Raw genomic sequence first — 17,150 nt, forward strand, 5'->3', positions numbered from 1 at the left:
TTTACCTCCTATGTAAGATTTGACACTTTGTACAGCATTTCAGTATTCTCCATCTGTTCATTAATTCAGCTCTACAAAGTTAACAGATAAAAACTAGTTAAATCGTTCAATGATAATTGCCCGTTAGGTGCCAGAGGGGTGGATCTTTGTGTTTTTTCATGCCTTTCTAAATGAGTTTGAGTTTGGTCGATTGAGGGAAAAAATATATATATATATTATACACTCACCTAAAGGATTATTAGGAACACCATACTAATACTGTGTTTGACCCCCTTTTGCCTTCAGAACTGCCTTAATTCTACGTGGCATTGATTCAACAAGGTGCTGAAAGCATTCTTTAGAAATGTTGGCCCATATTGATAGGATAGCATCTTGCAGTTGATGGAGATTTGTGGGATGCACATCCAGGGCACGAAGCTCCCGTTCCACCACATCCCAAAGATGCTCTATTGGGTTGAGATCTGGTGACTGTGGGGGCCAGTTTAGTACAGTGAACTCATTGTCATGTTCAAGAAACCAATTTGAAATGATTCGACCTTTGTGACATGGTGCATTATCCTGCTGGAAGTAGCCATCAGAGGATGGGTACATGGTGGTCATAAAGGGATGGACATGGTCAGAAACAATGCTCAGGTAGGCCGTGGCATTTAAACGATGCCCAATTGGCACTAAGGGGCCTAAAGTGTGCCAAGAAAACATCCCCCACACCATTACACCACCACCACCAGCCTGCACAGTGGTAACAAGGCATGATGGATCCATGTTCTCATTCTGTTTATGCCAAATTCTGACTCTACCATCTGAATGTCTCAACAGAAATCGAGACTCATCAGACCAGGCAACATTTTTCCAGTCTTCAACTGTCCAAGTTTGGTGAGCTTGTGCAAATTGTAGCCTCTTTTTCCTATTTGTAGTGGAGATGAGTGGTACCCAGTGGGGTCTTCTGCTGTTGTAGCCCATCCGCCTCAAGGTTGTACGTGTTGTGGCTTCACAAATGCTTTGCTGCATACCTCGGTTGTAACGAGTGGTTATTTCAGTCAAAGTTGCTCTTCTATCAGCTTGAATCAGTCGGCCCATTCTCCTCTGACCTCTAGGATCAACAAGGCATTTTCGCCCACAGGACTGCCGCATACTGGATGTTTTTCCCTTTTCACACCATTCTTTGTAAACCCTAGAAATGGTTGTGCGTGAAAATCCCAGTAACTGAGCAGATTGTGAAATACTCAGACCGGCCCGTCTGGCACCAACAACCATGCCACGCTCAAAATTGCTTAAATCACCTTTCTTTCCCATTCAGACATTCAGTTTGGAGTTCAGGAGATTGTCTTGACCAGGACCACACCCCTAAATGCATTGAAGCAACTGCCATGTGATTGGTTGGTTAGATAATTGCATTAATGAGAAATTGAACAGGTGTTCCTAATAATCCTTTAGGTGAGTGTATAATGTTGGGGGGATATTTAGTTAAAGTTTCAATTACTGATACAACCTTACAACCTTAATATGTCAAGCACAGACAATTTACCTGAATTTCTTCTAACAAAATATAATATTTTTATTTTAAGAGTATAGAAATATATTAACACAAAGGTTATTTTTTTATATATATGTTTTGTATATAGATCATTTGTGTTTATTTCCTCTTCAAAGTAAAACAAAAGAATAAATGAAAAACAACAACTAGGTAACACTTTACAATAATGGGCACTAATTCTAAATGCATTAATGTGTGAATCACACAGGAATAACATATGAATGCCTCATGCATTTCCACTGAGTTCTGATGTTGATCACATGTATAAGCCCTAAACCCAAACCTATTCTGACACCCTATCCATAACCCTGACTCTAAGCTTATTAACAGCAAAAGCGCATAAGGTATTGACACTTAGAACAGGGGATGTGCCAACTGATTGGAAAAGGAGCATCTTAATGAAAACCATATTCTTGGAGATAGTCAACATGGGTTTAGACGAGGCAGATCATCTCTTACTAATTTATTAGAATTTTTTGAACATGCATCTGCAGCTGTAGATCACATGAAAACATATGATATGATATACTTAGATTTCCAAAGAGCTTTTGATAAGGTTCCCCACTAAAGAATTGGAAAGCTGTAGGCATTCAGGGTAATGTAAGTAGATGGATTATGAACTGGTTGATGCATAGGAGACAGAGGGTGTCGATTAGAGGAGTTGCTTCTAACTAGAGTGAGGTTGTTAGTGGAGTTCCACAGGGATCAGTATTAGGGCCTGTGCTTTTTCTAATCTATATTCATGATTTGGACTCTGGCAGATGAAATTCAATGTGGACAAGTGCAAGGTATTACATGCAGGTAACAAAAATATAATATAATTACACTATGGGAGGAACAGAACTAGAAGAAGTAACGCATGAGAAAGACCTAGGCATTTATGTGGACTACTTACTTTCCCCATCCAAACAATGTGGGGATGCAATAAAAAAGGCAAACAAAATGCTAGGGCATATTGTCAAAACTATAGAATTTAAAACAAAGGAAGTAATGTTAAGACTGTACAATGTACTCTTTAGACCTCATCTGGAATATTAATAAAGTTCTGGGCACCACATTTCAAGAAAGATGTCACTGCTCTAGAGGCAGTTCAGAGGAGAGAAACCAGACTTATTCCAGGTATGAAGGGAATGTCCTACTCAGAGAGACTGAGGGAACTGAACCTTTTCACCCTGGAACAGAGGAGACTATGTGGGGCCTTGATTTAAGTCTTCAAAATCATGGAAGGCATTGAGCACATAAAACCAGAGGAGCTTTTCCAGATCAGCAGGGACACACAGACCCGGGGACACAAATGGAAAGTGGGCTTAAACACATTCAAGACAGAAAATAGGAGACACTTCACTATCTGGAACAAACTCCCCAGTGAAGTGGTTGAAGCCAACAATTTGGGAACATTCAAAAATAGACTGGATGTGATCCTTGGATCACTTGGTTATTAATGGACACCAAACAAGCACGATGGGTCGAATGGCCTCCTCTCATTTGCAAACTTTCTTATGTTATTCATATATCAATTAATTACGAATTGGTCCCCATTATTGTCAAGTGTGCCCAAAAACAGACTAAAAAGTTTTATTCTTTGCTATAGTTTGGAAATTGAGTGTGAAACAGTTAAAACTCATGTATTGATGTAATTGTGCTATACTTATTTTATGTCTGTTTTAATCTCTGCTTGGGTTAATGCAGCTCAAAACAGCCTTCAGTAGTTATCTGTCAGACTTCAGCATTTGGGCACTGGCTAATCATTCAACATCCAGTCTATTTTAAGCCACTGGAATAGTTGCTTGACTCCCAAGGGGGCTCCCATCAACTGGAGGTTTCAAAGCAATTGGAGACGATAGAGTAGAACTCAACACCTCTCAGTGTGGTTCTTCGGTGTCGTGGTTTGGAGGTTTTTTGAGTGCATATTTATTTTGAAATGGGAACAAGTGCAGTGCAGAAGACTGCATCTTTCAAGTCTGCCCAACTGCTAATTGAAAAAACATAGTGCATGGGAATAGCAGTGGTATTTCAATCTCACTCACACTAAGAATGGAAGCTTACTGCGGATAGTGTGTTTGTGTGTGTGTGTGTGTGTTCCCACGTGCGTCTGATTTTACTGGAATACCTGATTCTTAGCAGATGTGCAAAATAAATAAAAAACATGGCCTATTATTCTAAATTCCAACCTTGTGGGCACCGTAACTATAAACAGCTAAATGAAGGTATATACTAGCTAGATCTGGATTGACAGCATTCAAATTTTGCCCATGTCTCAAAATACAGCAGTTTTTTTAATGGAGAGGAAACAAATCAGCAACACGTATTTAAAATCTGTTCAGTATGCAAAGCTGGGCAGAACCAATAGGGAGCAGTGGGCAGCCCTTAGTGCAGTGAAGGTTGTGTCACGTTGGCGTGAGAGTGAATGGTGGCCAAGGAAAAACAGATGAGCCATCTATAGCAAGGGCTGAGCAGGCCACTTCTGCTTTCTGTATTGTTTGTTTACAATTAAGCCCCGAGGGGAGACACGCGCAAAACCCGTACAGTGACCTTGACAACTGCGAGCCTTCCTCTTTCGTCACTTCCAATATAAAACAAACAAACAAAAAACGACACACTCACAGCACAACAGTCAGAGTCTGACAGGAAGTGCAGACACCACAAGCTCCCCCCTCCTTACTTCTCTACTGAGTACGAGGGAAAAGATAACACGAGACGATGGATTGATAAGAACGCAGCTTCCGTCCCTCCTTTAAACTGTAGTTGGCCTATAGCAGCATTTGTGGTCACCCACAATTTCACATTTTGCCTTTAAGATTTTATTTTCACCATTTAATGCTGTATTTGTACCAGTTTCCTGTCATTCATGTCATCACCCAGATTCCTTTGTGATGTGCCAAGTAACTATTCCAAATATATTTTGAAAGACAGATCCTCAGAAAATTAAATGGCATGGTTATTTGGTCTATTAAAAAAAATGACTGGAATGACCTAGTAATAGATGCAATTTGGCATTTTGTCTTTTTCTTTTATTGTTTTCCATCACAGTATGGCACTTTGCGAAAAATGGTTATAAAAAGTACAAATTCAGCACTGAAATAGAAGTAATCTGACTTTCAAAATGTCCTCTAAGAACAGCTCAGTTGATACCCGTTTAAGAAATGTGTGTATCTTGAGTTTAACTAAGAAATGTGTCATCAGTGAAACTGGTTACATTTCCAGGTTCTTGCAGCAAAAATATATAAATTGTGTTATTAGGTTTCAATGGCAAATCATAAATACAGAACCAAACCATTTTAACAACTGTTCACTAACTTTATAATTAAGAATTGCAATTGTAATATGGTGTCCAAAACAGTCCATTTATAAGTAAAAACATGAATGCACTTTGTGCAGATTTTAACATTGCACAAAAAGGCATGGTGCACGTCTAATTTTCCACTTGAATATTTGTATTATAAACACCCCAACTTTTATCAGAGACTTTTGTTGGTGAGTTGGGAAGCAGCAGAAATTCTATGTTAAAGCCAAAAATAGGAATCATGCAGGATGTTTATTATTATGTAAAAAGTACAGTACTGGCTAATGCTGATCATTTGAATAGTTTAATATATATATATATATATATATATATATATATATATATATATATATATATATATATATATATATATATATATATTAAACTATTCAAATGATCAGCATATATATATATATATATATATATATATATATCAAGACAATTTACACACAACTCTGTATATATTGTAATGGATGGCTTTATATATATTTTCCAGCCTCAAAAAGCCATTTCTGGAAAAGGCAAACCTTTTCAAATGTAATCTCAAAATCTCACTGTGCTAGTATTCCATTCGTCTGCAACAACTGGGCAAGTTTTTTTTTTTTGTATAAGATTTGCATTATGTTATCAGAGCTTATATCTAAGGAAAGCTGATCATATGGTTCTTCAGCCTTGACTCTTAGACAGTCTGAAAGGACTTCTCGCTGGTGAGATTTAGGAGGTGTTGCAAATTATTCCTCTGTGATCTAGTGCTTTTCAGAAGACTCAACCGAACCAAATCTAATGTCGACTCTTAGCAGTTTCCTGGCAATTGTGCGTGCTTTATCTCACTGCACTTGAGCTTGCAGGATTAATGACAACCTCAATTTAGCTCCAGCCTCATTCAGGGCCTATATTTATGCACCATTAAAGTCAAAGCAGATTGGCTGCTGCACTGCACAAAAGTCTGGGTAAGCTTTCCAAAATCTGCATTTAGGTCCAGAATTTTACCTAGGGACAACAGCATTACATTGTATTAAAAAAAATGTGGTGCCCTACTACTACTAGGATGTTGCCATGCAAAGTTGGTAATAGGGGTTATAGCTGAGAAATCATGTTACCCCAAAATCAAATGACTCAAAAATGAATAGGATACTAAATAAACTTACTCATCTAATTATTCTATTTCTGTGAAATTCAACACCCACACACAGGGGTTGTGGGTGTAACTGTAAGCTATGCAAAGTGTTAGGACTTTCTTTTTTTTTTTTAATTGAGTGCAGTTTATCCTGCTTATGTTTCTAAACAACATCATAGAAGCAGCTGTTCCATTTTTTAATAAGACCTTCAACAGTATGTATAGACATACAAATACGGAAAAAGGTTCAAATTGTTAATGTACTTAACAGTTGCAGAGAACGTCTGGATTTACACATTCTGATTAAGTCCTTCATGTGAAGAGATCAAGGGAAAAGCAGCAACACTAATCGATAGAGACACATTTCGCAGTTGCAGGTTTCTGAAATGACTCGAAGATGTGTATGTGTGAATAGAAACACACACATTATCGCACTATACCTATATCTACACACCCTCCACTACAAGAAATACATAAATGAGAACCTGAGAAACAAATCTTACTTGAGTTTAAAACATCAACAAATATTCAGTCAGAAGCCAGATTAGGATTTTAATATGTATATACTACCACAAATCAGTGGTTTTACACACTGTGGAGTGGCTGTGGAGTTAAAGCACTGGGCACAGATAGAAGAATAAGTGTATCATAAGACTAATGGCAACAAGTAATTAATCAAATTGGGTAGTTCCTGTAAGATTTGAATTGTTTTAATTGTTTAGTTTTTAAAAATGTTGTTTGGGTTGTACTGGAAAATCAAGACACTCCAGTTTCTGTGCCTTTTTTTTTTTTTTTGCAGGGAATTAACAAAGGGAATTCCCTGCTTTTGGAAAATGTATTTGACTTCCAGAAACATGTTAAACTTAAAAGAAAAAAGCAGGAAAAGCAATAAAGGCAGCCAAGGCCTTGTGAGCTTTAGGTTTTAATGGATAGATCAGAAGACCTCAGCACCCCACGATCCCCCCGGTAACTGTGGAGGTTAATTTGATCACAGCATGGAAGCAGAAAACACGGCTGCTGTTTATACAAGGAAAGCCCACTAGGTGATCCATGAGCATTCCAGTGCAAGCCCATTCTGCAGTTTAATTTTTTCCATTTAACAACTCACCCCCCCATCCCGCTTTCCTCTCCTCCTCTGCCACCTCCCACTCCCTCCACTGCTACTGCTATCTTTAGGAGATCACAGTGGGGTTTGAAGGAGAACAGCTGCAAATAGAAGGAAGCTCTTGTGCCAGATTGGCAGAATGTCTGGTATGGAAAAACAAATTCTCCTGCGGGTTCCCCCCACAGAATTGAGGGGCGCAAGGCCAAGGGGAATCCCGGCCAAACATAACAAACAAAGAGGCTTTCCCCGGCTCTCCCAGGCACCCGCTTCCACTGTTTGACAATGGTTGCCATAGAACTTGTTTTGAGATCATAACAGTGTTGACATATCCAGGCAATAAGGAGAACTGCTGCTTTCTGCAGACAAGAACATTTTATTTCCTGGCCTGTCGCTGCGCCAAGGCCCTTGCTGTCTGGGTGCCACAAAGAGGGGACTCCGAACATTGTGCCGAGCTATTCTGTGTTCTCTCAAAGCCTGCTTGGGTAATTATGAGAGGTCAATGCACTGATGGCCCCATGGCACTGACATGCAATGTGATCAGAAGACATCACTTTGGAACAACAGGCACTGTGGGCTGAGGATGAGGAATGGGCACACAAACATTTTTGGACAGACTGTCTGTCACAAGCTTGTAGCCGATATTGATCTCTCACTCCCAACTTCTTTTTTTTTTAGTTTGTTAATTATTTATTTTTCCGTTTGGCATCCTTTCAATTCTGAGAGGAAATGACAGTGGGACTGGCCTGTTTTTTTTTTTTTTTTAACACAAAAGGCCTGGGTTCGATGTCTTTTCAGCACTATACGTGACCGAGATCAGAGAGCTTGTGGACACTCCAGAACAATACAAGGCAGGCTCATTTCGCACGCCCCCATATCTCAAATAACCGCTTTATCATTGCTGCCATCTCGCAACAACATGCTGGAGAAAAGGGAGAGAAAGAAAGTTGTTGCTTTTTAAATGATGCACATCCTCTCCCCCAAACTTCACCCGAATTTAGCTTAAAAAAAAATATATATATATATATATATATTATTTTTAATAATGCTTCTAACACACATTATTGAATACTATTTTAACATTAGCTTTAGGGAGGAGGGGGTTAATCAATGGTTAAAAGCACCTGCTATGCTAATGAGGAGGTGAATGATAACTGATCTATCAAAATATTATAGTTACATTTCCTCTCTCTCCCTCTAAACAAGCAGACTTGATATAGGTTAAAGTGTCCCCTGTTAGGCACAAAACAGGACACAGAACAAACTAATGCAGAGGGGTGGTATTTAACATTTTACTATATTGTATGTTACATACACATACCTATGTACACAAACACATATAGCTGGAACTCAGTTAAGACAGGAGAACTTTAACATTTGGAAGTCAATGCTCTTATGGAGAGGTAGACCAAATTTTACCCATTCTTCATGGAATCTTTAGTTTTGAATCTCTGTTCAACAAACTATAAAACAATATAATTTATAAGTATAGTTCAATGAAGAATATAACTAAATGATTCAGCTTAAGAATTTCAAATGCAGGTTGGGGATACACGTGACGGCAAGTACCTTTACTCTTTGAAAAGAAAACAAAAAAAATCTTTCTTCTGTCACCGCTTATGCTGTTAGGGAAGCTGGTATTTGCCTGCATTTGTCAAATGCTGGAGATAAAAGATTTCACAAAGAGGAGGGTCTGAATGTGTTTGTGGAATTGTCCTGCAGCCCCCGGGTATGCTATTCATGGGAGAGTGTTGTTCAGAATGATAGTTAATGATTTCCCTTTTCATATCAACCACTAGTAATGGCCAACGAATTCCCATGGTGTGCTCTGAGGAAACTATACTGCAGCACTTTAAACAGACACTGTCCTCTGTAATGGAGAAGTGTTTGGAAGAAGTTGAGGATCAACAGTTTAGCTACTGTTCATCAGCAGTTTGGGTGCTTGTGGAAAATGTCTCACAAACACAACTAACATGACTGAGAAGGCCCGGCCTGGAAGTTATATTTTATGTGAACATTTGTTTGCTTGAACCGATTAACTGGGGCAATTTTTTTTTTTTTTTTTAAAGGGCCAATTTTAAACTTTTGGGAGTAATTTTCTGTCTAGACAGTGCTTTTACTTTTTCTTCATTTTGTTTGTTTTTCAGATAGCCTCATTATTTTTAAGAGCATGAATGCAAAAAAAACAAACAAAAAAACCTTACAATTTGTGACAGATCTGTTTCTTCAATTTAAAAAGCAAACTTCACATTTACTTCAGCTGAGTGTGGTGGCTTGAATTGCAAAAAATAAATTAGATGTAATTAAAATAATGTGCAATAGCTTGTATTATTAATATACAGCTCTAGAAAAAAATAAGAGACCACTCTAAGTTCAGAAATCAATGTTAAGTGGTCTCCAGAGCTGTATTTTTTTCACACAAATATTGCCAGTTTTTTAGAGAAGCCAAAGTGCGGGGGTTTCATTAATCCTTTTAGTCAGAAATGTTTCCTTTGTGTAAAATAGAAATATGATGTGAAAAGGTCATTCAACATTTTCAAACAACACAACCTTGATGAAAGAAACAAAAATGAAAGTACCTACAATATTGACACCACAATGTCAGCACTACCTCACTAAGACAACACCCAACAGTTAAAACTATTTAGCATGGTATTTAAAGTTGCTTGAGGCACAAGGCAGAAATGATAAAGACAGAACTGCCATTGACAGAGCTGCCATTATCATTATCAAGTTATAACTTGCAGTGAACTCTGTCGATGCCAGAATATTAATGATAAAAGAAAAAATAACAACAAATCCAACAGAACTGGACAAACAACTTCTTCACAGCTTCTTCCGTTAACAAATGGAGAACCTCACTCATTTAATTTATTCAGCTATTCACTATATAGGGACCTACTGACACGTAGGTTTTCAACATTTTCAGATGAAAAATGTAAATTTGTAAATTTGAAAAATGTAAACCAACATTTCCCAGACCAGTGCCAGTACAAATGATCATCTTTTGCTGATGGGAATGCTGCCATGTCCAACCTTAAATCACAACTAAATCAGGACCAAATGGACATACAAGCCTGAGCATTTAATTACTGGCTTGCCTCTCCTCCTCTTCATTTTTCTCATATGAATACCTGAAGAAACATGGCTCCCTGTTTTTTCAGTCAGTTGTAGCCTTTATTGTCATGGAAGGAAAATTATATATACATATGTTCAGCTGTGAAGATTCGGTAGTATGCTTACTATTATCTTATGTTTGGCACTGGACCCATCTCAGTGTAGATGGACTTTTAAAATACTACACAGAAACCCAACTATAAGGTGGAGTATGAATGCTGAATGATGAAGTACAAAAAGGAAAAACAGAATGCAAGCTATGAAGTCAGCTGAGGAAATATTGTTCATGTTCAGGACAGCACAAAGTATAAGAAAGTTGATTCATATGTGACGTGCATACAGCTTGGTGCTGTTGTGTACTGAGACTCACTGAGGTACCCTGTTTAATATAAACATGCATCAGGACTAGGAAAGCTGTCCAAAAACAGATAGCTTTGGTCTGCAACTGGTCAGTTACTAGCAACCCACAGCAAACAGAGAAAACAACGATTACAAGCCACATGCCTGAAGGGCAACTTACCATGAATAGCAAGGTAATGGATAATGGATAATGGATAAAAGGTGCATTGGATGTTTACAGTTATTTTCCCAAGTATGACCTTATTTTCCTAATGGTTTAATTGGCCCGACTTTGCACAGTTATTGTTAAAGTAATCCAGATAAGCTTGACAGCTATCCTTTGGCAGTAGAGCAATTCATTTTGTCGCTCTATAACTGATCCCTTATTAAACTGGAACAATTCAATTTTGAGATGTGTGTAAAGATTGAGTAATGAAGCAACAGGGTTTGATATCTTTTTATTACGCAGTACTAATGTAACCCAGACAGTGTTTTATGTAGTTCTGGTGCAAATTGAGTTAGTCATTTATTTATTTAATTTTGGATGAAATCACAAGAGCTTATTTATTATTATTATTATCATTATTATTATTATTATTATTATTATTATTATTATTATTATTATTATTATTAACACATTAAATCTAAACTTTATTAATTGTTTTGCTCTGATGAAGACTAAAAGCCAATATTGAACAAACTCTTAAATTATTAGTGGTATTTGTAGATTAATTAACAGTATCTAATAAACTAATCACCAACTAACATTGTTTGAAGCAAAGAATGGGAATATTTTCGATGTATACGTGGCTATATACTATATGCCAGAATGATGCGCTTATTGTAAGAAGGAGGTATAGCCAATAACGAGTGCAGTTTAGGGTCTTTTCGTCTTTAAGAGCCTAAAGACAGTCTTTGTGGGTGTGTCAGTTTAATACAAGAACCACTTTTGCTATGGTTGGCGACACAAAACGACAGGGAAATGTGACATTGAAAACAAGAGGTTTTGAAAGTTGGAAAAAAATGAAATCACCTTACAGTAAACTGCTAACACAGTCAATGTTCTTTAGAAATGTTAATTAATTAATGGAAACCACAAAAATACATTGTAATTCCTTTGTGATATGGTGTGGCATAATACAAATCAAAAGACAATAGCAACAGTAGCCAACTCTTTCCTGTTGTTTAGTAAACATAAAATTAAAACAATTACTAAATATTCAGTTTCACCTCAAGATATTAATAGTATCACATTGTTGTTTTTATAGTGATTTATTATTAAGGCTGCAGCAATTTGCCATAGTCAGTCGGAAGTAAATGTGCACACTACTGATGCATTCGTTGAAACCAGTCTCATCCTGAGGAGTGTTTTACTAGCAAAGTTAACTTAATGTGTTGTTTAATTCATTATTATGAAATGTAATGGGCCATAATCATGTTTAAGTTTACCACATGTTTACCTTCTATTTAAATTGAACCCATATAGGGAGAGTAATATAGGCACACTTAGCATTATACCTGGGAACACTGTCAAACTTAAACAGCATGCTACATAATGTTTTTACATTTTAGAGATGCATATCTAAACAAATCTCTAATGATAATTCAGATATGGATCTCGTAGTTTTTTGTCCTCTTACCACATTCAGTGGGCTGTTACTGCCAACACGGTTTTGACAACAGCACAGTTCAAATATGTATTGGTGAGATTTACTGTGAAAGCAACCTTAGATGTGTGTGGGAGGTAACTGTAGCCAAAATCGCCAACATGCATGTAGGAACGCAGGCTTTTAGACTGTTGGCTTTGAACAATGCAATACAATTTATAAGTAAGCAATAATCCACGTTAAACTTGCATACAAAGGCTACTCATTTAACGGAACTGAAAAGTAGAATTCAAATTGTCAGAGGTTGCCCTCTTCTGCAGATGCACAGTGACATGTACTGTAGTTCTCACCTTGTGCTCCTCTGCAGGTCGGATGTCATGTTAACACATTGTAGGCCACACATGAGAAAGGATAAGTTTAACACTCCCAAACTCCCCATCTAATCTACCATGTGACTAATTTGGCTATAACTCAAAGTCTGAAAATCCCTTTAGATTATCAATCCACTATTGTGTTTCCAGACATATCCCAAAACTTACAATTTAACATCTAAAGCACATGTATTCATCTCCATTCCTGCGAAAGGTGTGTATACAGAGTACAGTATACAGTATCTTCCGTTTTCTTTCCAAATGGACTTGAGTACTCCCAATTAGGCTTGATTTGATAAAATATATATATATATATATATATAACAAATATATAAATATTACATTTGAGTGCTTAAAATATGCCATTAGCTTAAGATGTCTGTGTAACACAAATTCACTTAATCAATAAAGAAATTGTGACCTGAGATCAGAACAAAATACAGAAGCAGCCATGCACTGCACCGACTCAAACGACGGCCCACAACCCTGGTCCGGGAGTCCTGTTTTTTTTTGTGATGCAGTAGGGCTCCTAACGACTTAATTGAACTAAAATACCTTAATTTTTAAAGACTGGCTGCCCAGACACAGTTGAAGGTAGTCCCGTTCAAATTGCGGTTCATCAACCATTAGCTCAGCCTGGACAAAAGAGGGGACCTCCATGACAAGGACTGTGAGCCAGTGATGTCATGGATATTTTATGAAGGGATGAGGAACAGAGTTTCAGATATGCTCACCATCATCGAGATACGCCTGATCCAGGTTTTCCTGCTTCACAGTGACACGTCCAGGCTGGTTCTCTCTCTGGTCATTCGGAGGGCAGCGCTGGGGGTCAACCTGGCTGGGGGGGGACCTGCTCTTGGGCATCTTATGCACGTAGGGCTGCTGCTGGATGACAGTGGGGTAGTGGCTGGGGCTGACCTGCTGGGGGTGAGCAACAGGAGGGGTGGGGGAGCGGGCACCGTAGTTCTCACAGTACATGATGTGCTGGTGGTCCTGGATGGCCCCCCCACGGAGCTGGTGGTTGGTGGGTGAGAACTGGATGATGGAGGAGGAGTGCTGGTTGGGTGAGGCGGACTGGTGGTGGATCATGGCAGGTTGAACTGGAGAGCCTTTGTGGACCAGGACGGAGCGGTGGGTGTCAGGAATGATGCCACCAGGAGTGCCCATGAGCGCCACCTGGGGGTACAGCACTTGGCCGCTACTCAGGTTCTTGCTACGGGGGTAGACGATGGCCGGGCTCTGCTGTTGGAAGCGGGAGTCTGGAGCTGAGAGCCCCGGGCGAGCCTGCTGGCAGGGAGCCATGCCTGGCAGCAGGCAGCCGTCTGTGTTGATCATGCCACGAGGGTGGTAGTAGGACTGGGGACTCGATCCAAGGATCTGGGTCACCTGATAGCCGATCTGTGTTGCTTCGTAGTCATCATCCGGCTCAGTTTTAATGGCCGGAACTGAAACAGGAAGACCTGTAAATCACCCCAGCAGTGAGATTCACATATTTCCAATAAAACAATACCGCCCTGTAAACGGCACTTGCCCAGGTTAACCTGGTATATGGTGGTAACTGTAGTTGAAATTAGAACAAGAATCTACAGAATCAACAGTCAGCTGAGTAAACCGGGCACATGTTCCATTTGCTTCAAGGGACACACATGTACTTATCATTGCAATGTGAGAGGATATCTACCTGCCAGAGGAGTGTAGGTGAAGTGCTGTGGCTGGCTGCGTTTCCTTTTCCCATTGATGACATAGAAGTTGACCTTGGCAGGATGGCAGATCGAGGGGTCGCGATACGGCGGGACTTCAACAAACAGCATGTTCTGGAAAACAGCATATTACTTTAGATTATATACTTTTTCTATATTAATTAGTACAGGTGTTTTTTTAGCCCGGATCCTAGTGTACTTCTGATTTGTTTTTGTTATTTCTAAATCACTTAATTGGAAGCTTCATTAAATTAGAATGGTTTAATTAGATTTTTTTGCTAGAAGAAAAAACAAGATGCATTCTTGAAGTAAATGAAAATAAAGGACTTTTAATAAAGGTGCTTGATTGAATAATCATTCTTGATTGTATATTCTATTAGTTTTTTGGCAAAAAATTATTTTAAAAAGTGGAAGAATAATGATGTGAAAACTTACAGGCTGGCTTTTATCTTTGTCAACTGTGGCCTCCATCTCCCAGATCTGTTGTCCATCTATAAACACACACATAGATAATACAATCAATCAATCATACTTTATCTATATAGCACCCCATATACACTAAAAGTGTCTCAAGGCACTTTACAACATATACAAAAAAATCACTCAGATGTTAAAGGCCTGATGATAAAATACACTTTTTAGTTATAGGTTAGACTACAATTTAACAGAATAGCACACTATAGATTTTGTGCACATATGTAGAAGAGCTGGGCATTCCCATCATAAATGTTTTCATCATGAATTGAAACAATTTATGGATTTCGAAAGAAACGTTCATTGTAGTTGAGTGAAAGAAGAGACAGCACCTTAGCGTTTTGTGCAAAGCCCTGCGAAAGGCACAAAGAGCCCAGCAAAACTGGCAGGATTTGTGGACTCCTGTTTATCTCGGTTGCTATGGAAAGAATACCACTGGCAGTAGAGAGTACCAGATAGAGTACTAACTAATTTATTTTAATTGAACTTTTGAGGTGAAACTGAGGTTTTGACACTTCATCATATTGATCTCTTTAAGATGAAAACTATTTTAATAAAACCCCTTACTGTCTAGTACATTTTACAAAACTCCACAATTGACTGTTGTGTGATTGTGCTTTGAAGGTCTTAGAAAACATTCACATATCAACCATCAAAGAGGTTTTAACCCCTAAAGTGTTTAAATATTTACTTTGAATGATGCACAAACATATGAACATGCATCTCAAGCCGTAATCTACAGGAAAGGACTACTACTTCTACACTCCTCTTCCTTCAAAAGAGATTCCAGCTAAATAGGAAAAATGACTTAAGGATCATGAACCATCAAAATTAGCAAACGTATTCTGGAGAATGCAACTCGCCTCATACTGCGCAGATAACCTGATTACTTCATCTGAACTTTTAAGCTGAACCCAATCATGTGGTGTAACTATAATTAGACATACAGCCCACAGAAACACAGAACTTGTCCAAAACACCATGTAGCAAATGGGGTAGGTTGTATCCGAAATAGTAATCATGAAGACAGGTATCTGGCCTATTTATAAATCAGTTTCAGAAGGTGAAACCACATGCAGAAAGAATAAAATGTCTAACCCTCCTTTCCATATTAACCTTCCTCCCATCATTACTCTGAGGAAAAAGAGCGCATACAAAGTTTATTTATAAATTATAAAAGTTGAGATAGCGGAAGTGTTAGAACTTTTTTTAAATAATTATATATAATAAAAATAAAAGAATGATTGAAAACAAACAATATATTCCACACCCTCGCCAGAGAACTCAATTTAGCCTTTTAGCTTCTAAATGTATGAAAGTTTCATTTGCATGCATATGGAAGTGTGTGGGCATTCGCTGCCTACGATAAATATCTATTTCTTGATGTTTCGAAGCTCAATAACAATAAATTGCCCCATTTTTTGGTTCCTGGTATTGACTGGCTGCTGCGGTTTAGTTTTTAAGCACATGAAAGTGCGTGGGAATATATTTCCAGTTTCTCCCGCAACTGAATGCAGCTTCACTGTGCAGACAACAGTCACAGCATGCTGATGTTACTTTCAATCGTCTTAGTCCTGTTACCTTAATAATTCTCTTTGTTGCATGCACTGACCCACATTTTATTACAAAATATGAACATGAGTTTGCAAAGTAATTGTTGAGTAAATTAGTCATTTTATTATAAAGTAGTAATAATAATAATAATATTATTATTATTATTATTATTATTATTATTATTATTATTATTATTATTAGTATATCTTAACCTAGTATAAGTTCAGTATTATTATTACTATTATGATTATTATTATAATATATATAATAATAACAAACTTATAATAGGTTAAAATATGATAATTATAATAATAATAATAATCATTATATTTTATTGTAGTATTTTAACCTTTAAAATTTGTGATCTTTTTATTAATTTGTTTCTGCTTTTACATGATAGATGTGGAATGTTGAGGATATAAAAAGTATTGATGTTTTCCCTATTTAAAAATAATATACACATTATTCTTATGCAAGCAATATACAAAGGTTCCAAACAAACAGTCAAAACAAAACACTATGATAACAGAGATCAGCTCAGCAGCAGGGACATAACCAACAGTAAATACCCCTGATGGATCTGTGATCACCACTGCACTTGTCTAAGGTACATTTGAAATTCCTGCTAACAGTATATCTGAGTCAGACACCAAAGACCTTTAATATGAAGAGACTCCTCAGTGACGGTGTTGGGCTACTGTGATCATGAATGCCCAAACAGTGTTGGCTGTTGTAATGTAGAGAAAGCCGGGAGATAATAGGAATTGACAAATCCTGGTCTAGATTGATTTCCTGTATTTAGATCAGGGAGATCGTTAACCAGAAACAATTGGCATGTGAAGGCTGATGGTGTGTAAATTTTAAATTAAACATTAATGCAACTTTCAATTTAAGGACTACAAAAGTGCAGAAGTATTATATCAAAGAGGTGACAAGTGCAGACATGATGCAG

The 17,150-nt window shown here is 37.8% G+C and overlaps 1 protein-coding gene across 4 annotated transcripts in view; it reads right to left on the reverse strand.

Moving 5' to 3' along the window:
* Window positions 1–17,150, reverse strand: part of nfatc2a (nuclear factor of activated T cells 2a) — an 83,159-nt gene that overhangs the window by 10,683 nt on the left and 55,326 nt on the right. For 3 of the 4 annotated variants that reach the window (XM_066702749.1, XM_066702745.1, XM_066702746.1), the window contains exons 7-9: window positions 14,606–14,661; window positions 14,152–14,284; window positions 13,205–13,930 (exon numbers count right to left, since the gene is read on the reverse strand). In XM_066702749.1, coding sequence (XP_066558846.1) covers window positions 13,205–13,930; window positions 14,152–14,284; window positions 14,606–14,661 — 915 coding nt within the window. The remainder of the gene's footprint in view (window positions 1–13,204; window positions 13,931–14,151; window positions 14,285–14,605; window positions 14,662–17,150) is intronic. The other variant, XM_066702747.1, reaches the window with a different exon arrangement.

This window comes from Amia ocellicauda, chromosome 4, assembly GCF_036373705.1.
Source record: "Amia ocellicauda isolate fAmiCal2 chromosome 4, fAmiCal2.hap1, whole genome shotgun sequence".
Lineage (NCBI taxonomy): Eukaryota > Metazoa > Chordata > Actinopteri > Amiiformes > Amiidae > Amia > Amia ocellicauda.